This window comes from Fusarium poae, chromosome 4 (assembly GCF_019609905.1).
Source record: "Fusarium poae strain DAOMC 252244 chromosome 4, whole genome shotgun sequence".
Lineage (NCBI taxonomy): Eukaryota > Fungi > Ascomycota > Sordariomycetes > Hypocreales > Nectriaceae > Fusarium > Fusarium poae.
The window spans coordinates 539,835-564,458 of NC_058402.1; the positions used below are offsets into that span (position 1 = coordinate 539,835).

General features: G+C 50.7%; 4 protein-coding genes across 4 annotated transcripts; 1 reads left to right on the forward strand and 3 right to left on the reverse strand.

Annotated features, from left to right (window-relative positions):
* Positions 1 to 908: 908 nt before the first annotated feature.
* On the forward strand, positions 909 to 4,350 carry FPOAC1_010286 (uncharacterized protein; the record flags this gene model as incomplete). Its single annotated transcript, XM_044854680.1, has 3 exons — positions 909 to 2,694; positions 2,751 to 4,279; positions 4,345 to 4,350. The coding sequence occupies 3 exons, from the start codon at positions 909 to 911 to the stop codon at positions 4,348 to 4,350; spliced, it is 3,321 nt and encodes a 1,106-aa protein (XP_044701993.1).
* Positions 4,351 to 4,953: 603 nt separating this feature from the next.
* Positions 4,954 to 11,898, reverse strand: ACC1 (acetyl-coenzyme-A carboxylase; the record flags this gene model as incomplete). The annotated part of the gene is made up of 2 exons (XM_044854681.1): positions 4,954 to 11,601; positions 11,704 to 11,898. The coding sequence occupies 2 exons, from the start codon at positions 11,896 to 11,898 to the stop codon at positions 4,954 to 4,956; spliced, it is 6,843 nt and encodes a 2,280-aa protein (XP_044701994.1).
* Positions 11,899 to 16,200: 4,302 nt separating this feature from the next.
* On the reverse strand, positions 16,201 to 18,026 carry NDE1 (NADH:ubiquinone oxidoreductase; the record flags this gene model as incomplete). Its single annotated transcript, XM_044854682.1, has 2 exons — positions 16,201 to 17,703; positions 17,796 to 18,026. 2 exons carry the CDS (start codon positions 18,024 to 18,026, stop codon positions 16,201 to 16,203), a joined length of 1,734 nt encoding a protein of 577 aa, XP_044701995.1.
* A 1,275-nt stretch (positions 18,027 to 19,301) lies between these two features.
* On the reverse strand, positions 19,302 to 24,366 carry FPOAC1_010289 (uncharacterized protein; the record flags this gene model as incomplete). Its single annotated transcript, XM_044854683.1, has 2 exons — positions 19,302 to 21,040; positions 21,090 to 24,366. 2 exons carry the CDS (start codon positions 24,364 to 24,366, stop codon positions 19,302 to 19,304), a joined length of 5,016 nt encoding a protein of 1,671 aa, XP_044701996.1.
* Between the last annotated feature and the right edge of the window lie 258 nt (positions 24,367 to 24,624).

Genomic DNA, 24,624 nt, shown 5'->3' on the forward strand with positions numbered 1-24,624 from the left:
GCCTGGACACACCACGATGTTCTGTCCAGAGCAAATGGAATGTGGGAGAATTCGAGAAATGTACTGGAAAATGCGGCGGTTACGATGAAGAGCTTCGTTGTATTGCGCGTCAGTGATGGTGATGTTTACAAAATACATGGGCGCAGTCGTGTTAGCTCGGAGGACTAATGTCTATGTCTACGTATGTCTTTCCCTCTCACTTACGAGTTCAGTGTGTACCAAAAACTGAACGTCGATGTTTATAGTGACCCATGTCTTCAATTTATAAGTCATTCTTTAATCAACCTGACTCGAGAGTATCAAAGTCAAGGTTAAGTTGAGGTATGAAGATGGTCCGACCAGTTGAAAGAAACTCCACCTCGTACCATAGATAAGGCATGAAGAGATAAATAAGTTGATAACGTCTTGCATCGTCAATTGGTACCAGATATCTGATGATTGACAAGGGTAGGATGATAGGCAACTGAATTCTTCCTGAGGGGTATCACGTGATGCATCTGCAGGTAATATGACAAGGGATCTTGACCAATGAGATGGTGTAGATCATTCAGGCAGCAGCATTCTCTCATTATGAGACCGCGAATAGGCCGCACCTCTGCCAAGATCCGCTTTATAGTTAGGCAACCAAATTAATTGATTCTCTCAACAAAAAATAAGACAATCAATCAATCCATATCAACACTTGCTATATACTCTTCTACTCTCATTTTTCATGTGACTTTATATGGACACCAATCATTGCTAGAGCCTCAATTTAGACCAAGACCAAGAGCCCCGCATCGAGATCGCCAATTCCAGCATCAAGCAAGGCATTCTTATATCATCGGCTTGGCAACAGCTACATTTATACAAACAAATTTCCATCTCATATTCCGAAAATACTGGCAACATACAATCAAATCATCAGAATGGAGTCTTTTCTACCCCTGGGTGGCTTCCAGCTGCCCTTCCAGAAACGCCTCAGCAGACTGTACAACGACACTAAAAAGTCCAGCGACTTTGTCAAAGAACCCATTCAAAATGAAGAAGACCCTCAAATCAAGGCTCTACATCGAAAGCTGCGTATCCAAAAAGATCGTCTTGTCAGTTGGGGCGTCGAATGGTCTGACCCGAACCAGTCCGAGATTGACGAATCTCTATCGAAAGCTGGTTTGAGTGAAGTCGTCGGAAGCATCATGTCCACCATCAAAGACACCTTAGCAGAGGCGGAACCTCTCTGGTTGAGTTCAAAACGCATGATTCAAGCGCCGCAAACTGGATCAAAAGATACAAAGCCGCCGCTGATACAATGGGATAAGAACCACTTCGAGGATCTTGTCAATGACCTGACTTCATCAATTGATACACTATACGACCTTTCACGCACAAGAGCAGCTGGGATCCCTAGGAGATCGTCCAAAACACCATTCAAGTCTACAGCCGCAGACGATTATCGACCTTTTGAATCCACGCGCATGCAAACACCACAGCAAATTGACCCTAAGCAATTGACACATTTGCGCCCCAAGCAGGGTGACGAAAACTCCTCTCCTCGAGAAGTTGTGTTTATGAGCAAGACGGCCTATTCTGAGCTCACACATGGTACAACTCGCGAGCCATGGGCGCCGCTACTACTCGAGTATGCTACATTTGACTCCATCTACGCCAGTACAGGCATCATGCCTCCTATGGCGCGCTTTGAGAAGCTCTCTGCCGGCCTGCAGCAGGATTCTCAGAGGTCTCCTGGTACATGGACTGGACTACCTCGACTACTCGGATATTTTGAGGACATGGAAAACTCAAGACTCGGTCTCGTTTACCGGTTCCCTCCATCATTCAACACCGTTTCGTTCGAGGGTCTTACAAAGAATCCCTCATATAATCTGCCAACTCTAGGAGATCTCCTCTCAACGCAGGGGTCAGAGCCCAAGTTGGAAGCCAAGTTCAGGCTGGCTCACAATCTCATGAACACCATTTTCGATCTACATGCTCGTGGCATTACTCACGGAAACATTGTACCGACCACTGTCTCCTTCTGCGATGCAGCGACCTCACAACCTGGTGCAGTCAACGGCGAAGTAGATATTCGACGCCCTCTCCTTTCGTCATTTGATCTCTTCTCCGAAGATGAACCTTCAGCATCACCAATTCTCTTCAAGCATCCGCTAGATCCACGCAATGCCCAAACCTCCCCTCTCGCCACGAATCCCGACCAGAGAGTTCTCGACTTGTACTCTTTGGCCACACTGCTACTCTCTGTCGGTCTGTGGAAGAAACTTGAGGACATTGTTCCCGAGAATTCCACCAGCATTCCTGATTCAGCTCTGGAGGAGCTCTCTATCAGATGCGGCAGTCTATACACGAAGGCGGTTCAAGCATGTTGGACCGCAGTCGATGACGAGCTTGCGGGACGATCTTCCAGCGAGTCTTTGCTATCCTCGGTTCAAGTCAGATGCAGTCGTTTCTTGGAGGCCTGTTGTATTCTGGACGGGGTCAGTGGCTTGGAAGAGAGACTGGACAAGGAGCTTAACCCGGGCGAGACGACTGCGCCCATCGCCGAGGTCCCTCCTACGAAGATGAACAAGGATAAAAAAGATGTAAAGGATTTCAAGCCACCATTGAAAGCTGCAAGCGAGAAGCCAATGTCAGCTTCAGCGCTGGCCTTGGGGGCAGAGAATACTGCTTCCAAGGTTGAAAGCGCTGTTGACAACGAGGGTATGCTACAATGCTCACCATTATATGATTCGTGCGAAATTCTAACTACCCTATAGATGCTATGGACAAACAATCCGAGACCAAGATACGTCTTTATCCTCATGTGCCCCTTGCACCAGAGGTCGTTGATAGATGGAACAAGATCGTCATGCCTCAAATCAACCACGCCCTTCGACACTTCTATCGCAAGCACCCAGAATCCGTCGAGATCTCCCTCGAGTCGGTCGGACCGAGCCCTCAAAAGACACAGCCCACTGTACTTGTTGTATGTACCTCTGTGGGAAAGGTTCGCGCTATTCTGAAGAAGAGGATTGGTGATCTCTTCGACGGATCCACCGGTTTCGGGCTTAAAGTATGCCGAGGTCACGTCTTACGATCACGTCGCCAGCCCAACTCTGTCCTTAGATCTATGGCCAGAAGGAGTGCTAAAGGCTTCGGCGAAGCGGATGACGTGGATGCTATAAACCCCGAATACCAGGAACGCCCAAGAAATGGAGCGAGTATCGGGGCTTGGATTGGAGATCGCCATCTACCACCTGTCAGTCTTGGAGGTCTCGTCATCGTCGACGATAAGCCCTATGGGATGACAGTCCATCACATGCTCGATGACCCAGACCGCGACTTTGGACCAAGCGACACTTTGAGATGTAGTGCTTTGCCAGATATGGACTGGTATGCGCAATCCGGCGACGATAGCACCGTCGATGATGAGTTTGGCTACGAATTGTCCGACACTGAATCAGAGGCCTACTCTGATTCCGATATTACTAGCGATTACGACGATGATGAAGAAGAGGACGAAGAGGACGAGGAATACAATGAGCCCGGTGATATTCCGGGTATAGAGCCTGGATGTGGTGATGGATACATCGTGACGCAGCCAGCCCTCGATGATGTGGAAGAAGGCTTCTATCCTGACTCTGAGACTCAAGATGAAGACCACATTGACACTTATAGCGTTGGAGAGGTATATGCCTCGAGTGGTATTCGTCGAAAGCAAGCCTCCGGCCTTGTACATGAGGTCGACTGGGCGCTTTTCGAGTTCGCTCATGATAGACTACCCGATGACAACACCATCCCTCGCATCGACACAAAGAATCCCACATCACTACGGCCTACTGACGTAGTTCCTTTAGAGTCACTGCCGAATATGGAGGTTCAGTGCATGGCTCGCACCAGTGGCTTACAAACCGGCAAGATTTTGCCTGCTCTGACCAGTGTCAAGATCTACGGTCGCGTCTCGCCTAGCCACGCCTATCAAGTCACCAGCGGTGAGGAAGCAGAGCAAGACTCTCCTCACAGGGTCCCTCTTGGTATCCCTGGTGACAGCGGAGCTTGGATCGTCAGCCGTGACGACGGTCAGCTATGTGGTCACGTCCTCGCCTGGAGTCAGCGCAAGCGCGTCGCTTACATCTGCCCCATGGACGTACTCCTCCAAGACATCGCAGAAACACTAGAAGCTCACGAAGTCAAGCTTCCAGGAGGCAACACCATAATAACAAGCACCAACTCCAAAAAAGTCGACCTTGTTGAAGATGATCTAGAAGACTTGCTCGAAGAAGAACAGGATCTGCCTCCACAGTTGGTAAGCACTCCAGATCCAGTCAGAGAGACTGCCGATAGACGAAAATCGCCACAATCGGATTATAGTTCTAGGGCGAGTGAAAGGAACTCTTCGAGTCCTATTCGTCTCGACACGTCTAGTGACTTGGGAGGATTGTCGAATCGATTTGAGGAGACGTTGAGTATGAGCGGTAGTTTTGGGATAGGCGTTAGTGGGTGACAGCGACAGTAGGATTTCTTTTGTTTTTAGTGGAATCTTCTTATACCCTAGTTTTATGAATAGTTTGTTAAATATGAGAACAAGTTGTATAATGCTCTATGATGCTGCAATGTTCATCACAATTCGCGCAACATGAATGAGGCAGAGTTGTGTTTTGCTGATGGTGTTCACAGTTTACAACACTGCATTAATGCTATGCCTTCTTTGATGACTATCCTCAAAACAATGTCGATTGAGTCTTTCATTCACATTTACAAAATAGAAACGAATTGAAGTTGAAGTAATAAATTGGATATTGAACAGATCGCAACTATTCCAGTACCATACGCCTCATACACATTCCCCTTGTCTATGATCCTTCATTTCTAACCGTTTTAAACATGACATGAACCATGAGTAACATAAATCGCCAATAATAATAAACATGTAGGAAATTCATCCCATTTCATAACCTCCATAAGTATGTTCCATCTCCTTTACTGTTGAAGGTACTTGAGAAGCTGCTCCCGCTCCTCAACGGGCATGACTCTCATCACCTCACGAACACCAGTCCATCCAGCCTTGGCGTGGCCTCGGACAACGTTGGCAACCTCAGCTGCCAAAACCTCAGACTTGAGTGCCTCGACCTTCTCGCTGATGGTCTTGCGCTCAGTCTCATACCACTCAGTGACCGCCTGATCATTCGTCTCCCAATCAACAATAGCAGACCAGCTGCGGAGAAGGTGCAGGTACTTGTCGCGAGTCTCCTTGTCCTTGGCAGCAGCCTGGTGCGAAGTGCTGATGATGGTGGAAGTCATGCGACGCAGGATGTACTCCTCGTTGAGACGGCGGCGAAGACGCCAGTAGAAGAAACGTCGAGATTCGCTCCACTCGAGGACATCACGAATGACACCCTTGGCCTTCATACGTCCAGCACGATCGTGGAGATCAGCGAACTGGAGAGCGATCTGAGAGTAGACAGGCAGCAGCTCCTTCTCGCGGGCAGCCATCTTCTTCTTAATCTCGTCGGTCTGCTCGGTAGACAGGCTAGAGTCCTCAAGCTGCTTCTTGAGTCCAGCATAAGTAGGATCCATGCGGATGATGGTCTGGATCTGCTTCTGCTTGCGGTACTTGATACCAATCATGCCCTCGGGCTCAAGGACACCACCACGGGCCTCAGTATCGGCGTACATCTCCATGGCGGTGGGGTTGATGGTAGGATCGACGACGACCCAAGATCCACCACGAAGCTCGCCGAAGGGAGGAATGTAGATGAAGATGGGCTGCTCGTACTTGACGAGGGCATCGACGATGAAAGAACCGTACTTGAGGACCTCGTTGTACATATCGCGCTGACCACCAGAGAAACCACGCCAGTTGGCAAGGATCATCAGAGGAAGCTGCTCACCGTTGTTGAAATCGTTGATAGCCTGGGCAGTCTTGAAGGCTGAGTTGGGGTACCAGACACCACCAGCCTCGTTGCTGACCTGCTCGATAGAGTCGGGGTTGGCAGGGTCGGCAGGAGTGATGTTCTCAACGGATCGGACCTCGACACCGATAACACCCATAGGGATACCGCCGAGACGAGCACGACCGACGACAACAGTCTTGGCCCAGCCACCAAGAGCCTCGACGAAAGAGTCCTTGTCAAAGAGACCAGACTCGAAGCCGTTCTCACCTTCACGGCCACCGATCAACCATCGGACATCGTAAGGCTGCTTCTGGGGAGGGTAGTAAGTCACATCACGGTTCCAGTCGTCAACGCTGGGGCTGACGGGAACGGGGCTGTTGCGCTTCTCAGGCACAAAAGACATCCACTCGACGATCTTGGAGACACCAGCAAAGTCATCGTTGGCAGTCATGTGAGAGACACCGTTGCGGTGCATGATCTGAGTGCCACCAAGCTGGAGGTTGGAGGTATAAACCTCACGACCAAGCAGGTTGTTGAGGGCAGCAGCACCAGTCAGGATAATGGGCTGACCCTCAATCTGGACAGCACGCTGACCAAGACGGACAAGGTAGGCACCAATACCAACGGATCGGCAAGTGACCAGAGTAACGGTAAAGATGTCGTTGTAAGCGCGGCTAGTGGCACCAGCAATGAGACCAGAGCCCCGCAGACACTCAACACCAAGACCCTCCTCCTTACCGATGATGGTAACGATCTTGTGTCGCTTCTCGCCGTCTTCAGTAACCTCCTCAGTAATGACGTCCTTCTCGAAACGAGTCTTGGCCGCGTCGTCAAGGTAAAGGTACTTGAAGCCAGCATCCTGCTTCTCGGGGTTGTTCCAGGCAACCTTGTAGTGACCCATGAGCTCATCGGCAAGGCCAAGACGAGCACCAGAGTTCGCAGACAGGTAGATACGGGGAATGCCGAGCTTACGGGCAAGCTCAGTGCACTTGTGGAAGAACTCGTCTTCCTTGGGACCGAATGAACCAATCTTGTAGGTGATATCGTTGGCGATGACGATAAATCGGCGGCCGTTGGGGTACTCGGGGGTGCGAGCCCTGAAGATCCAACCAACCATACCACAAGTGTTGGTACCTGGCTCACGGTTCACCTCGTCGAGGTTGTCCTTGTCATCGAGAACAAGTTCGGTGAAGCTGATGCAGTCACCGGTCTTGGGCTGCTGAGAAGCCAAGCTGGGCTGAGCCTTGACGGCCTTGTTCCATGTGTTCTGGATGGCCTGGCGGAAAAGCTCAGGGAAATCGTAGACGTACTGAGTTCCCATACCGTGGGCATCGTGACGCTTGGGCTGGAGCCAGTTCTTGATGGCGTAAGGAGTAGAGACGGGCATCAAGTGCATGGGACCCTTCTCGTGAGTGCCTCCAATGCTGTGGAAGACCCACTCGCCCTTCTCCGACTTGCGCTCAGCGTACATGTCGACATCGACAACGTAACCAGAGGTGTTGGTGATGACGACACGGAGAGGGTAGGGCTCGCCAGTCTGGGGATCAGTGCAGATGATACGGATCTCGACCTGAGCGATGCGGAGTCGCCAAGCACGGATACCGAATCGGTCAAGGAAGCCTTGAAGACTCTCCTCAACCTCCTTGGGCTGAAGCTGGAATACGGGAGAGAAGTTGATGAAGACGTGGTTCAGATCAGAGTTGTTGTTGCCGATAATCTCGAGAGCGTCAAAGATATCGTTGACAACACGGTCAGCCTCGGAGATGAGGTACTCGGCAGTAGGGATCTCGTCTCGGAGACGGCCAGGTCGGATGACAGCACGGGTGAAGTATCGCTTATCGGTGTCATGCTTCTTGCCAATACCTTCGTAAACGTGGATGCTCTTGTTCTCAGTGAAAACAGGCTTGATGTTGAACTTGCTGAGACGAGCAAGTTCAAGCTGGAAAGCAAGGGCAGGCTCGCTGTGACGGATACTGTCGTCCTCCTTGTACTCGGGTCCACGGAAAGTGTAGTATCCGGGGTAAGAGCCATCACTGTGACCGCAGATGAATGTCAGACGGCGAACACCACGGGCAAGGAGCTCATCCTTGTACTGCTCGACAATGGGAAGGATATCCTCGAGAGCCTCTCGGTCGTCGCGGCTCTCAACGTCACGAATGGCAACGTTGATAACAGCGGAGAGCTCCTCTTCGCTCTGCTTGAGAGGGGCAGGCTTGCGCTTGCCGCTGAGGTCAGGGATAAGACCAGGAGTGTTCTTCTTCTTCTGCTTCTGCTCATGAGCGAGGGCCTCGAGGGCCTTGCCAATGAGATCCTCAGCCTCATCGATGTACTTGCAAGGAACAATGACACCCTTGCGAGTAGGCTCATCCTCCCACTTACTGCTGAGGTAGGACATGTCGCTGATGGAGTGGATTCGCTTGAAGTTGAACTCGCCTCCGCTAGGTGTAGCAGGAGTAGAAGGAGCAGCAGACTGAAGAGGAAGACCGAACTCGGACTGACCAAGCTTTCGGAGCTGGAAGTCCCAAGAGACGAACTGGGGGTTGTCGTTCTCATCCTGGTGGTACTCAATCTGCTTGAGGAGGTACGCACGGTATGCTCGGCGGACGTAAACCTCGAGAGAGGCCAGAGACACCCAAGGATCATCGTGAGCGAAGAACATGGTCAAGACATCAAAGACGGTGTACTTGGAGTCAACGACCTCCTTGATAACATCAAGGCTAGGCTCACGGTGGTCCCAACCAGTCTCACCATATCGAGACTCGACGACGGAAGAACGGAGGATGTGCTCCATCTGAGAGGTTCGCTCCTCGAGAGAGGGGAGAGCACACTGGATCATGATCTCACGGGCCTTGAGGGAAACCTTGGAGGTGTGTCGGGACTGAAGCTCGGTGAGAAGACGGAGAGTCTCGCGGAGGTTCTTGGCGACGTTTCCAGCCTTGGGCTTGTTGGGTCGGTACTCCTCAAGAATGGCAAGGATGAGAGAGCTCTTGGAGCTGACACGGCTGTGAGACAGAACAGTGTGGACAACCTTCATGATATCATCCTTGTTCTGGTCACGCAGCTGCAGGATAACAGCGTCCTCCTGAGGCTGGTTCATGAAGAGGGCCTCGACCTCGTAGTACTGCTCCAAGATGCTCTTGATGACAGTGAGCTCTCGGTTCTTCTGGCCATCAATGTACATATCGATGATCTCAGTCAAGGGAGCGAGGGTAGTCTTGAGAAGACCAGCGTCGTTGGCATCAACGTTATCCTCAATAAACTTGTGGAAAGCCTTGCTAAGAGCCTTGGCAGGGAAGTCGGAGTTGCGAGACTTGCCGCGCTCAATGATCTGGGTGAACTGAGCATCGAGCTTCTGAGGCATACGAGAGTGGAGGGCGGAGAACTGAGCGTTCCACTCGCTGTAGGGGAGCTCGGTGTCGCGGAGGACCTCGATGAGCTCCTTCAGGGTGCTAGCCATGATGACCGAGTTGTCGTAACCCAGAAGGATGTTCTGGAGGGTGTTGTAGAGGAGAGAGAAGCGCTGAGCAGGCTTAGCACCGACAACAACAGGCTCGCCGTAAGCGGGAAGCTTGTCAACGAAAGCCTGAGCCTGCTTGACGCGGCTGGGGTCGTCAAGAGCGAGGATACCGAGGATATCACCAGCCTCGAGGGTGGCTCCGGGCTGCTTGATGAGCTGGACAACACCATCCTCCTGTGCAAGGAGAGGCATGTACATCTTCATGACCTCGACCTCAGCAAAGGCCTGGCCGGCACGAACATGGGCACCGTTCTCGACAGAGTACTTGACAAGCTTACCAGGACTGGGAGATCGAAGCTGGGTGGGGTCGTTCTCCTGCTCGAGCAAGCAAGTCTTGCTGTCGACGGACAGACGGGTGGCGCCAACCTCTTCCTTCCAGTAGACGCTGTGAGATCGTCCGTCGAGGAGGACAAGGATACCACCATCGCTCAGGGAACGGACACCAACATGGCACTTGGAGCCGTTGATGAAAAGGTGGTAGCTGTCGACACTGGCACGAGTGGCTGTGAACTTGTAACGGAAGCCCTCGTAGATGAAGTCGATGGTAAAGACAGTCTTGAGGACATCCTTGGAGGGCACCTGACCCTTCTCAAGGCCGGCTCGGTACTCGGTCATGCAGGCCTCGCTGGCAATGTGAGCCTTGGTAACGGCACCACAGGTGACAGCAAGCATGGTCTCGGGTCGCTCAGCGGTAAGACGCTTGGAGATAAGCTCATCCAGCCAACCAGTGGAGATGGTGTTGTCCTCAAAGGCCTCGGTCTCGAGAAGCTTGATGAGGTACTCAATGGTGGTTCGGAAATCACCACGAATGCTCAGCTCCTTCAGGGCCATGACCATGTGCTTCCTTGAAGCAGAACGGTTCTCACCATAGGCGAAGATGTGACCGAACTGACTGTCAGAGAAACTGTGGATACCACCCTGAGAACTGACGGAGAAGTAACCCCAGACGTTGGAGCTACTCCTGAAGTTGAGCTCGTGCATCACACCGTTGGAAGGCTTGAATCCCTCACCAGGGTCCTCGGAGGTGATACGGCAAGCGGTGGTGTGGCCCTTGGGCTGAGGTCGTCGCTGGCTGGAAGCAGTCTCCTCGTTCTTGAACTCAAAGTCGATGTCGCTTGAGGTCTTGGGGTCGACACCGTACAGGAGTCGAATGTCACGGATTCTGTGAAGAGGGATACCCATGGCAATCTGAAGCTGGGCAGCGGGCAGGTTGACACCACTGACCATTTCAGTAGTAGGATGCTCGACCTGAAGACGGGGGTTAAGTTCCAGGAAGTAGAACTTGTCGTCGGCGTGGGAGTAGAGATACTCAACGGTACCGGCGGAGACGTAGCCGACGAGCTTACCGAGACGGACAGCGGCATCCTCCATGGCCTTGAATGTGTCGGCCTTGGCAATGGTAACAGGAGCCTCCTCGATAATCTTCTGGTGGCGTCGCTGAACGGAACAATCACGACCGAACAGGGAGATGTTGTTTCCGTACTGATCAGCAAGAAGCTGGACCTCGAGATGGCGGGCGTTGCCGGCAAGCTTCATGATGAAGATGGGAGAGCCAGGAATCTCACTGGCAGCAGCCTTGTAGAGAGCCTCGAAGCCCTCCTCCTCGGTAGCCTTTCGGATACCCTTGCCACCACCACCCTCGGAAGCCTTGATCATGACGGGGAAGCCAATCTCCTTGGCCTTCTCAAGACCCTCCTCCCATGATGTGACGCATCCCTTGGCGTAGATATCATCGGCAACGGTAACGATGCCCTTGTCGTCAACAGCGACCTGGTCGACGCCTGTTCCTGACCAAGGAATACAGGGCACGGCGGCGTGCTGTGCAACAATTGTGGAGGAAATCTTGTCACCCAATGATCGCATGGCAGATCCAGGGGGTCCGATAAAGACAATCTTGTTGGGGGAGGCGGCCAGCGATTCTGGCAGCTTGGGGTTTTCTGAGGCGTGACCCCATCCAGCCCAGACGGCATGGACGTTCATACGCTCAGCAATGTCGACAATCAACTCGACGTTGGCATAGTTGTGGTTGTTGGTGCCGCCGGGAACCTCGACGTAGTGGTCCGCCATTCGAATGTATTCTGCGTTGGCCTGCAGATCTTCGGGGGTAGCCATCACAGTGAAGTGAATGGCTCGCTCGTCGCCAAACGTCTCGTAAGCCCATTTTCGGACTGATCGAATCTCCTTGACGGCAGCGATACCGTTGTTGGCAATGAGGACCTATCGAAAAATTGTGTTAGTTGAACCATCACCAAAAGATCAGAGCATTTGGCGGGGTTGTTGGGGAATCTGCTGAATCTTGTTCCGGTTGGGTTTTCTTACGTTGGTGATGACAGTGTGGCCATCATTTTGGCCAACAAAGTCCTTGACCTTGCTCGGGGGAGCATTCGCCAATCGGTTGCCACCGATGAAGTGGTCTGCGATATTGAACTTCTCTGCATACGACTGCTTGCCATTGACATAGGGCACCGACCGCCCATTGGCACCCTCCTGGGCACCAGCTGAGATCTCAGTCATGGCTGCTGTGTTATGTGTAAAGAGAAGAGGAAAAGAGGAGAGGAGAGATTATGGAGGAGATTCGTGAGGGAAGGAAGTCGAAAAATTGAGGAGATTGATCAAGAATCGTCCTCTCAGATCGTCATGAGCCGGTCAAAGTAAAGTGGCGGGCGGGCGCGCAAGGGGAATCACGGGCAGGGGTAGCTCCGGCCGAAGAAAAAACCAAAGACGGGGGACCTTGATTTGCTGTTGGGGAGGGAGAAAAAAGTAGGTGTCCCTCTGGAGTGGTATAGGCGCTAAAAATACAGAAGGGTTGAAGGTAAAATTAAGATAGAAGGATGAGGAAGACAGGTTCTGGCTGAGGAGGACCAAGAACTTGATTATGTAGAGAGAACAAGTGTTTGGACTTGTTCGTCTTCCTTTTGAAATGCCCGACTGTAGGTGAGGATGGAGGAGAGGTGGAAAGAGAAGAAGAGAACTCTTGAAGATGTAAAGTAGGTGGGAGACGTTGAACACAAGTACAAAAAAAGAAGCCATCCATTGGAAGCTACTGCCACCAAGTCACTAACGCACATCTGCACTGTACAAGGATGGAGACCAATTCAATGGATCTGCAAATGTTTCCCCACTCCATTTTTCCCCTTGCGGGTTGTTGACTTGCTACTGTTGACTGCTGTTGGCTGGTGGCACGCATAGGAAGCTCCTCTCGGCACCTGGCGGGGAAGGGAAACGTGGGAAAACTAGAACTGTTGGGAGACAAGCCCGCCTGGGAATAGACCGACCCCCCTGTCATCCAGTGAAATGAGACCAGCAATCACTATTCCCCAATGGAAATATATTAGTTACGCACTACATACTGTAGACAGTGGAGTTGAGATCCTTTTTTTCCCATCGAGTCGGCTTTGTAAAATCCCGAAATGTCGTCGAGGGGCAGAACATAACTACTAAGTTACTCCAGGGTCTAAGATGAAGAGGCTGAGAGAGGTTGAGGGGCCGGCATTTTTTTTACTGCGGGTGAAGGTGGGGCCGTAAACAACCAATCCATCATGACAGCCCTCAGGGTATCAGAAGCACAAGGAACAAAATTAGTAGGTTAGCTAATGCTACTTTAACCAGACCGCTTGAACTGTTTATATTTGTACCCTAAGACTTAGAGTTCAACTTTTCTGCTACCCTGTAGCCCAGCACAGTACAGTAAACGTCAATTAAGTCATGGCGCGACTCCAGGATAATGATTGATGGGGTATGGCTGATGAATGACACTCCAATTATTAGTAGTACAAGCATCGGTCCATACTTGGGGTTGGTTGAGAAAAGCAGTTTCATACGGAGACCGAAACAATACGCCGGAAACCGCTTCGGAAGCCGGGTGACATCATGATTCCAGTATGCTATCATTGGAGAAAGGGACCATCATGGCAATCGAGAGTTTGGTCCATTTTACGATATTCTCGTAATAAAAAGTAAGCCTGTACTCTCCTCATAAGCTGATAGAAACACGAAAGGCTATTTGTTTTTAGAGACGGTGATGTAATGATTAAATATATCAGCTAACAACGCAACAGCTCAATTGGGTATGCTGAAGTTTTGTGCTCGATATACTCTTATCATGATGCATGGCCTGATGTGTATCTCAGGTGGCTTACATGCTCGGAACCCGACCACCAGCTTATACCACATGTCACCACATCAGTCAAGATACACAACAATTGCTGACTTGGAATTACGGTTTCAATATCAACGAAAAATATCTCATACTACTATCCAAACTAGGTCATTCTTGCCTTGATCCCTTGGTATTCTCATATCATCAGCTTCTAAAGCACACTTGATACCTTGGTAAGTAAGAAAGGAGACAGGTCAGACTCATTTCGCATCAGTTAAAGCCAGGCATTTATTTATTTAACGAATCGCACTGTATCGCCCGCTTCGCCGGAAAATGCCAGCAGGGTATGCCTATTCAAAGCTCTGGTCTTGTCATCGAAATGGTGTTCACATCACAGCCTTGTAACCCACTCCCCAAGGCTGAACCATCTCTTTGATCTCGTGTACACACACCCCTACCCGTTATCAGCTATCAATCTCCAAAGAGGGCCTCAAAGCCACAGACGCAAGCCGCATGTTGGGAACCAGTCAGGGCTAAAAGATTCCTCATGACGGCGTTGAGACTGCCAAACTCCAACGCTTTCCGGTGACGTCGTCTTTACTTGACGTGACACTTCCTGTGATCCGGTACCGTTGACCTGAGCTTTTACCGAGCGGGAGCGAGATCGAGAAGCTCGGCTCAAGGACAAGGGGTCTTTGATATGGAAGGTTTGAAGAACTACCTGGCTGAACTGCACTGTGAGTGATCAGTTGTCCGCTCAGTCATTTGGGCAACAATGTTATTACTTCTTTCGAAGCCTGATAATTTTAATAAATTATGCACTGCTATTAAGATGGATACTTCTCAGTCTCTCAGTGTTCTTGAGCCTCATCTAAACCAAGACAGCTTCAGCCTAACCTCACATCCCTTGCCCAAGCATCCCTGTCTTGGCATCACATCTTGTCTCATTTCCGACTACGCAAACTTATTCTCCCCAGCATTTCAAGCTTACGTACCTAGATCCGATGCACTGTAATGCTCACTGTTGTCTATCAAATCTCTCATACAAAACACCAGACATTCCTCATCCTATACAAGATACAGCATCTCAGATTCAACAACACCATGAATGAAAAAAAGGTCCCCCACTTCCCACTAGCGCTCCTTAATTATCCTCACCCCCCTCAGACGACTAGGAGAGAATTAAAAAAAAAAAGGGCCCTCCTCCCCAATTGTTGAGTTCCCCAATCTCGTCCCCCCTCTTCACCCAATTAAACAACTCCCCTTGTTTTTCGGGGTCCCTTTTTTTCTTCTTCCCTTTGATTCAGAGCCGCAGCCTCGCAGTCCGCGGGCGTTGACCGAATCCCCAACAGTCGCGAAATGCCGGCAATGTGCTGGTTGTTTTAGTATTGGATCCCAGATCTTTGGTACCTGGTAGTTATCGCATAGACAGACGGAGCCGAAGCTCGGCGATACGTATTCTGTATGCATCCTGAGTTGTAAACACACACACACACACACATCTCGCATTAATGTTGAGTCGGTTAAAGCCGTGTCGTTTCTTGCGTAGTTTGATCTCTCATACCACTATGTATCGTTGATTAAGCGATAGAGATCCATGGCCCAGTCAAGGTTGCATCCGCTACTCCTATCGACTTATCTCGGCTCAACACCTTGTTGTATCCTCTCAACCGTATCTTGGACCTGGACAGTGAGATCAGATCACGATTCGATCTAGAAATCGTATAGCAAATTCCCCGCAAACAAACCTGAATCTCTTGTATGAAAAACATTTAAACAAATTGTATTTCACATCACATAATACTGAAACTGTCATGAATTTGATTGGTATGTATTGGGCGTACCCAGTCTGGGCTTCATCTACCCAGATCTCGAGCCAAGTTAAGATACTGCTGTACAGTAAACTAAGTACTAATGTATGTGTATCATACGCCTCCACAATCTGTATCTACACCTCTTCTCCATCTCTCTATCCCTCCGACTCCAATGAACAAAGGAAATAATATTTCAACATATAATAATAGTCCAGGCCATCCTAGAGCTAGCCCGCGGGCCGTTGCTTCAGCCTTGTCAAACATCGTACGACTCCCCACTGATGTCCGCTCTTCCCCCCGCGAGCGCGAGCAACCTTACTTCAGTAAGAAAAGAGTAGCCTCGCATATCGATTTCTTCCCCAGTATTACCCGCTCCTTTTTGGCAAGCCGTTTTTAGAGAAAAAAAGAGACCATCCAAGCAAATCTGCCCGGTCGATGACTCGCTTTCGGAGCGGTACACCCCCGTCTCTCCAAGGCCCAGCTCGTTGTGTGTGTAATGTGATTCGGATATACACCTTGGCCAGGCCCCCTTCTCATCCCTTCCATTCTAGTAACACAAAGAACAATAAAAAAATGATAAATGCCATCCGTTTCTTCATAACTTCCGTAAACCCCGGTGCCGAAATCCCATGTACCCAAAGAAGCAGAAGTATTAGCAACAAAAGTCTGCCAGAGAGCAAGAATCGGAATTCCGTAACCATCGTCAACACCGTCTTCGCCGTCTTGAAGCGCCAGCCGTAAAAGTATGCCGTACCGTCCAACCCATATGCTTTGCAGAAACGGATATCAAATGTGAGGGGTGAAATGCGACCAATTTGTGTGAACCGCTCAAACCGCTGTAAAAGTAAAATAAAACAAAACAAAAGCGACCTGAAAGACTTGCAGAGCTGTAGATGCAACTGCTTAGTATGTCTCTCCCAGATCGCTCAGTTGTGGTCTCGGAGGTCCAGAGACGCTGGACCTCATCGTGTTGGCACTAATCCGTCGGCTGCCGCTTCGTCGACGGGATGCTGGCATGGGGATACCACTAATCTCGCCACCTTGGCTTGAGTATGTGCCTCGGCGGCTTGGTGTTCGGAATTCACCCTCTTCCTCTTCCTCTAGGTCAAGCTGGCTAATGCTGGTCGAGTGACCGTGGAATCCCATAGAGGAACGAGATCGGCCCATAGGTGTTCGTACGCCTGTGAGTGATGCCCGTGAAACTGGTCGTGGAATTCCCTCGCCAGCGGCCCGTGAAGGTGGCCGAGCGTACGAAGTGACACTAGCACGTGAGCTTGGCCTGCTGATCTCATCGGGGCCTCCCCGGTTCGGCAATGTTCCAAACGATAGGCGACTGACTCCGGACGTGCTAAGCCGGGGAACATGGCTACCCCTCGGCGTTGATGTTGGGATATTGGTGGGTGTGGGATCGTCGCCTGTTACCGAAGACGCAGCAGAACCACTAGTGCGCTTGCGAGAACGGATAGTAATCGACGCAGGCATATTGGTGGCGCTGTATACGTTGGTCCTAGGTGAAGCTCGAGGCGGCGTGCGAGCCGGCCCGGGAAGCTTAGACCGTGCAGAGTGCACGCGAGCTTCGAGTCGCTGCATCTGCGCTGTGAGGGTTCGGATGTGGGTAAGCGAATTCGAGGTCGGTAGCTTGTTCGAAGCAGAGCGAGGCCCAACGGCTCGCTGTGCAGGAGTTCGCATGGTGGTCGTTCCACCGGTCGAAATGCGGCTGCCAGGCGCACGGGTCGTCGCAGTAGGAGGCTTTGAAAAAGGCTTGGGAGTGGTGCTGACATCGGCCGAGGGCAGACGAGAGCGACTAACAGTTCTGCGGTGGGCCGAAGGTCTTGAGGCGGCCACCTTGGGAAGAGGCGCAGAAACATCAGACATGGGAGGCGACGGTGGATCGGGGAGTTCGGAAAGTGTATCACCGTCCTCAGTTAGTGACTTGGAATCGGTGGGTGTTGTGATGAGAGGAGAGCTGGCGGTAGAACCGGGAGAGGCGGGATGGCCGTCGAAAGTTGGCGAGGCAAGAACAGAGAGGTCGGTCGAGATGGTGGACAAATGCCTAGACTCCTGCTTCTTGATCTTGTCCTGAAGAACCTCGGCTTCGATCTTGAGGTCGCCAAGTTCCTCACGGAGACGCTGCGACTCGATACGTAGCTGTTCACGCTCCTGCTCACCCATCTTAATCTCCTCCTCCATCATCACCGCCCTCTCGATCGCTTGGTTGTACTTGGATTCCATGTCCTCCAAGGATGACGTGGTGTTGCGCGCCTGTCGCTCAAAATCATCGTTGGCAACCTCGATATCCCTCAGCTTCAATTGCAAAGTTCGGTTTGTATCTCGAAGAGTTGTGATTTCCTTCTCGAGCGCATTCTGGGATGCGCTAGCCTCGGTCTTGGATTCCCTATATTTCCTCTGTATAACACAAACAAAGCGGTAGAGTCAGCCAAAATGTCCAGAGCTGCCGTCTCTGAGACTGTGGGGAATAATGGGTCGACATGACATACCTTCCACTCTTCCACTTCAAATCCCAAAGTTTCGGCTTTTTCTTGGTGATAACGCTCCTGCTTCTCTGCTCGCTCGATATCCTTCTCCAACTCTTGCTCTAGCTCTCTGCTGGAATCTCTGAATTCGGCAAGTTCGGACTCTAGCTGTTCGTATTGCGCCTTGTACCATCCAAGGGTATCCTCGACGGTGGCCCCAGCGCCTGGCGGAGACGACGGAGGCTCAGAAGCCATGCTGTGTGGTAGAGATGGGGTATACTGTTGTGGTAGTCGTTTATGTTGTCTATCGCATTGACGCTGCTGAAAAGGAGGTAATGATCGTTATCGAGTAAATGTCGGGGACGGGATGAAAGGTGGCGCAGGCGATAATACGAAATACAAGAAAGATAAAAGTCGTTGGTGAATTCGTTGAGTGATTTGATGTTGTCACTGCGCAACTGTCGCCATAGTCAGTCGCCCTGTTCCTGGGCGAAGTGGCGGGCAGATGTCGCTCACCGATTCCAAAAGGACCCAGCGTTGATCAGAAGGGGATCAGACTGAAAGACACCTTGGATGTGAATGAAGCCGAGTCGCAACCGCACTTGCTAAAAGTCTCAGCTAGATTGCGTCGAGTCGCTAGAATTCTGCTGCTTGTTAGTTAGTAGTCGCGGCCGCTGGAGAGCGGAAGTTCCATGGATAGGAAACGTCGCGCGGCGGGATGTCAAAGGTTGTTGAATGTTGAATGTTTAGCCTGTGACCCTCGCTGTCTGTTGATGCGACACTTCACAGAGCCAACCAGCCCCCCCATTCTCCTTACGCCAGCATCATGCACTATTCCTATATAGGAATGGTATCTGGCAACCATGGGCAACAAGAGCGGTTTCGTTCCTTGAAGGACCCCACTATTGGACAGCAATCAAGTGTCACAGACGCATACACGTGACTCTCCTTATGACTCTTTGTGCCTGACCTTACTGTCCCCTTCACCTTCATGTATGCGTTGGCATTCGACCCAGGTGTTCTAGACTAGTAGATCCATCCATGTCTTGCAGTACATCTATATTTCTCACTTATTTTTCACTTTATTATGTGCATCACTCTGGGGGTCACGCATTGTCCTTCTGTGACGTTGACAGGGATCCGCCACTTTCTTTGTCTAAGACCCGAGTTTCATTAAAGGGCTATAAAAAGATGCTAGCATTGATCAATATGATGCACACATATCCACCGCTTTGCCCTAAGTTGAGATGACAGGCCAGGATCAGGGTAATACAAAAAGAAAGAGGCATTTTTTAAATACACAACAGCGCACAAAAAGGTCATCTGAACGAATCAATACTTTGATGTGTTTTGTCTCAAGTCATGGCACCCACTCTCGTGCAGGGTAACAACATGTTTGTGGCTTCATTCCAAATGCATAGTGACATATGCCGTGTGTTCTAATAATGATGATGAATTAAACAACAAACGCTTAAACATCAAAATATCTCTAATGGATGTCTATCAAACCGCCCAGTCTTCATATCCGCTTTATAGTCTTGCCCCTCCCGCTCTCCATGCACCTCTAACCCTTCCCGCTCCTGCAGCAGCGGCACCAAAATTATGTAACCTTTCCCCAATAAGGTAGGCCTCATCGCGGATGCGAGCGGTCCAACCATTAAACACCTTGACCAACCCAATTGTGTTCTTGATCAGCAACGCAAATAGCGCCACGGCTGGGTAAGAGTGTCGATATATGATTGCAAGTCGCGCAGCCTCCGCCAATTCATTCCCTCCAGGCTGGGCACCCTGAATCAAGTTATACTTGATAAAAGTACTAGCAATTGCTGGGGGTCCAAAGATGGCAGCTCCTGCAATCGCCAGGCCAGGGAGGATGAAAGCTCGGGTCAAAATACCAGTATCGGGACGCATCCAGCCGCCTCGCGTTATGGTCCTAACAGCTAAAGCAGGGCGAGTATCCGGGAACATGGCGGTAACCATTCGAGCCGCGAGCTTCAGGTAGAGCAAGCCAAGTGTCCAAGCTTGGATGACGCGAACCGTATGACGACTTGCTTCAGAGCCTCCAGCTCTTGATGCCTGAACGGACTCTGCTGTAGGGGGGTGCATATAAGTGTGCAAAGGTAGCACAAGATATAGCTCCATAAGTCCCGAGACCAGCAACGGGAAAACAATGTATAGGAAAAAGTAGGCATATACCAGTTTGACTCCTTGCAACAAAATAGCAGCGGCCCGACGCTCAAGATTGCCAGCAGTGAGGGACGCACGGACAGCTAAGAAGCCGTCTTGGATCTTTGTCCTCACACTGCGAATGTGGAACGCCAGATAAGCTGCAGTGCCTAGTAAATAAACGCCAATGCTGAATGCATAAATGTCGTTTGTTCGGATATGCTGCGGGATCAACATCTTGAACATTCGTCGGCCAAACACCAATGGAATGATGGTGAAGCCGACGCCTGTTACTGCCGCAAAGATCCAGATGAAAAAGATGAAAAGGAATATTCTCGCCCGGAAGTGTGGTGGGACATATACCATCTGGTACTGGTTGCTGGCGTAAAGATCGGCATCGTTTTGCCCGTCACTCCTTCGGCCATTTTCGTCGACTTCAAGGAAAACCTTTCTACCCTTGGGGATTTTCACTCGATCAGAGGCGGGCGCCCGAACGAAATGCCCACTTTCGACGAGCTGGTTCGCCTCTTTCAGTTGGTTCTTACTACGAGTAAGCTTGGTAATCTCAAGGTTACTGAGAGGTGTCCTTGGCTTAGCATTGCCGCCATCGAAAAAGTCGGTCCATGTCTTGGGTACAACATTATAGCTGTTATTCAACTCCAGGAACAACGTCTTGTACCAGGGAAGTTCTTGGTGTCCGGCGGCATTTCCAAGCTGTAGGGTTCCTTCTTCATCAATCTTCCTCTCGCCAAAGAGGAAATAAGTGAGTCGCAAGCCTCTAGCACAGGTTCTAAACCACCACGTGTACATGGCGTGAAGTCCATCGCCTGGTTTGAAGAAGTTGACAGCAAGCGGCATAAGGAAGTTGTAGAACAAAAGGTCCACTGGGAATTCGAGCACTGGTTCATTAGACGAGTAGTGGACTGGAAGAACTCCAGGGACTGCCCATGAGAGACCCCACACAACACCTCCCAGGCAAACGATGACCAGTGCACCGTATACAAAGGCCGATAAGAGGATTTTCCTTAGTTGAGTGGTGAGGTTTCTCTCAAGAACATCGCGCACGGGGTGAAACTCGGGATCATCTGGATCGCGAATGAAATCTGTACCATGTTAGCCAAAATCTTTGTAGATGGTGCTGAAAGAACTCACAGAGAACACCTTGGCGCATTATCTTGCGACACATCGATACAAAGAGCGCGAAATGGAACATGTATCCAGTACCAACGAACCAGTGAACAAAGACCGAAGTAAGAGGGTAGTTGTAAGTGAAAAGTAGTCGAGACTTGAAGGTCGTGTTCTCAAACAAGGGAAGCAAAGCTCCGTCCAAGAGAAGTCCACAGTAGAGCGGAAACACAAGCATCTCAATACTAATAATCATGATGACTTTCATGATGCCGCTCGCTTGATGCAGAGTATCGATTATACCAGCTTCCCAGGCTTGCAGAATATGTCCTCGAGAGAATGGGCTTCCACGTCTGAGATAAAGTGCACCCGCAAAAAAGATTGTTGCGTAGCCTGCTGAAATAGCCCAGAATCGGTCCAGCCCGGACCAGTGGGCCAACTCGGGGTTAACGGAGAGAGGTCCCTCAGACTCGCCAAGATTGATGACCCATGAGTTTGGCTTCAATAGCGCAGATGAAATAGCAACCAATTGGGCCCAGGCAGTATTAGCTGCCAAGGTGATGGTCTCCATGGACAAGTCGCTGTTCAGGAAGTGGCCACCAAGGATAAAGCCCAAGACCTTGCCCACAGTTGTGAAGAGCGTGCCGATGTTGCTCTTGACAGAAAGGAGTGCGCTGTGGCTGACGGCGGAAAAGTTTTGCATCTCTGCAGCAGACATGGGGATTTCCATAAAAGTATAGTCCAGAACTCGTGAACCAGCGCTGGTCCAGAGGGCCCATGAGGCCTTCCTCGCCAACAGGACTTTGGCGCCAATAAAACCTCCAATGATACCGGTAAACATGTCGACAAGGTTAATAACAACCCATAGACCAAATCCAACTGCCATAACAGCTGCATCTTGCAGGAGTTTCGAAAACTCGAATATCAAGCGGAGGAGGCGCATAGGGTTAGCAAGAATCCAGACACTGACACGTCCGAAATTATAGGGGAAGAAAATGCAAGCAAAGATTGCTACAGAGACGAGAACCGCACAGAAGATGGAATTCTGGAAGAGTCCCGCAACAGGACCGCGCATACCAATGAGCTCCATAACGCCTTCGAAATCTTCGAGGTCTTCCATGGCTTCTTGGTCAATTCCTGCACCAGGGGCATCACCCATATCCTCAGGCTCTTCGGGATCCTCGGCCACACGAGGCCCAGGAGGTGGGACCTCTGGAAGATCTTCAAGCTCGGTTTCCCAGCCATCAGTATCATCAAGTTGGGCGGCGACGTCGGCAGCCGCAGCCCCAACCGCCGTTGCACGTTGTCCATCTTGTTGAGCATCATCCAGGTCACCCCACATGAAATCTGTCACTCGGTTGACCAAACCAGCAGGTCGATCATCTTCGACTGCTGGGGCAGTGTCAACTTGTTGGGGTCTTTGCAGTTCCGATTGAAGCGGTTCAGACGATTCAATTTGGGGGTCACCTTCTCTCTCGTCAGGGGCGACACTAAGCCAGCTTGACGGACCAGCTTCATCCCATGCATCATGGATCAAATTCTCGCTCTGTTCAGGTGCAAAAATTGATTGGGCATGACGGTCATCAGATGGCGACTCATCTTGAACAGTAGGGGGCAACCCAGCAAACGACCAGCTGTTGTTAGCCAATGGGTTTACGGAATCCTGCAGTTGAGGGCCATCCGAGACAGCTCGAGGTCGGGAAAGACTTGTCAACGATCCAATAGGGACCGACTCAAATTCCGAGTCAGGAAGAAATGGCACCTGTTCTCTTTCCTTGCCTTTGGAGGAGGAGTGTTCGCCAGGTGCATCCATTGGTGCGGGAGATTCATCGGAGCTAGGTGTGAAGGCATTTCGGGAGGAGCTGGCAGCAGTAGAACCAAAGCTCCCTGCACGCCCTCGAATGGATTCTGTACCATGGGCATGATGGACATGGATACCAGGAGCATCATCTCCTTCTCGAAGAGCCCGCCGAGTGACATCAACCCAGTAGGACAGTTTCCTTTCAAGCCCTTCTTCGTGGATGATCTCTAGAATCCTTTCATGGTCGCCGTTAGCTTGGCGATAGATACGTAGATAATCGTAAACACTAGCACGTTCCTCAGTGGGGCTGATATCTGTTGGAAGATGTGCTCCAGCAGCATCTGCTTCGGAAAATCCGCTTGCAAGACTCTCAGGGGGTACGAGATCAGAGTTTGTTCGCCTGCGTCGTCGTGTTTCGGCCTGAACCTCGACAGCAAAGTCGACATCGTTGGCGGTCGCAATGGGTTCTCCAGTGTCAAGAGTTTCGTCGTCTGATTCGTCCGGGCCAGGTAGGTCTTCCACATCCTCAGGTCGAACTAGCATTGGTTCTTGTTGCGCCAAGGGGTTTTCGGGAGCTGCGAATGCTGCACGCATGTTCATCTCCGGTTGTTGCTGGACCACATAATCTCGTACCAGTATGACCAAAATAAAGCACATGATAACTAGAATAGTGATTATCTGGCCTTCAAGAATTGAAACCACTGCTCGGTTGATTGTGGGATTGCGAGTAAGATTGTTCAAGAAGGCTACTTCACCAAGCAATGTTGGCGGTATAGACGCAGATCCGGAAGTAATCGTGTTGGCTGATTCCAGAGGTGCATCGGGTCGGTCAGGCTTGGTAGACAAACCCCAGCTTCCCAGGAACACTCGGACAAGGAAATCGCTAATATTCTGATCTGATAGGCCATCGAACAACGCCTTAGCAGCTGCCGAGGTCGTCGTAGGCGCGAATAAGGGGCTTGAAGGGCATGTATCGACATCCAGAGCTAAGGCCATTTGAACTTCAGAGCTGGATGATAATGTTGCGTTGGTATGAGACGCAGAGTTGCCGAACCCTTCGTCGCTGATCCAGAACATGAAGGACCATACGGTTCTCATAAAGTATGGCAACCAGCATAGCCATACACTAATGGCCAAAGCTCCACGAAGCCATACGAGAACATTTTGCAACAGATATCTTGCCATGTGTCCAATGAAGATGTGCACGGGCAGAGATTGGGGCATGTCGGGTGCGTATAGCTTGGTGAACCGGAAGGATGTCTTACAAAGCTCACAGTACTTTTTTTGTGAATGCGAGAGCCATTCCATCAAACAATCTTGATGAACATATTTGATACTACCACTGCACTTGCAGGGGTAGAACAGTGGTTCTTCTGGTGTTCCTTCGCCTCGACATATTCGACAAATGCCAGGGGCCCCATCGGATGGCTGTAGAAAGTCGTCGGATCGAGTCGAGTTACGGGTATGGCTTTTAGCCTTTGGGATTGAAGTTGGGTCTTCCATGACGGCAGAATCAACTCGGCGAAAGCGAATCGGGAGAAACGATCGCGCCCACAAGGGGCTTATTGTTGGAGGGTTGCCGACAGGAGCATGCGCCAGCTACTAGGATAATATCCGAGGGGTCTGAAGGGAGACAGAGACAGACTCCAGAACGGCAAAGATACCGGTGAGTGAAGTCCAAGTATCCTGGGTTGAGTTGAAGGTTTCAACCTTCTTAGAGATCTAAGAAGTAGTACGAATTCAATTCTCCCGTACCTTGGG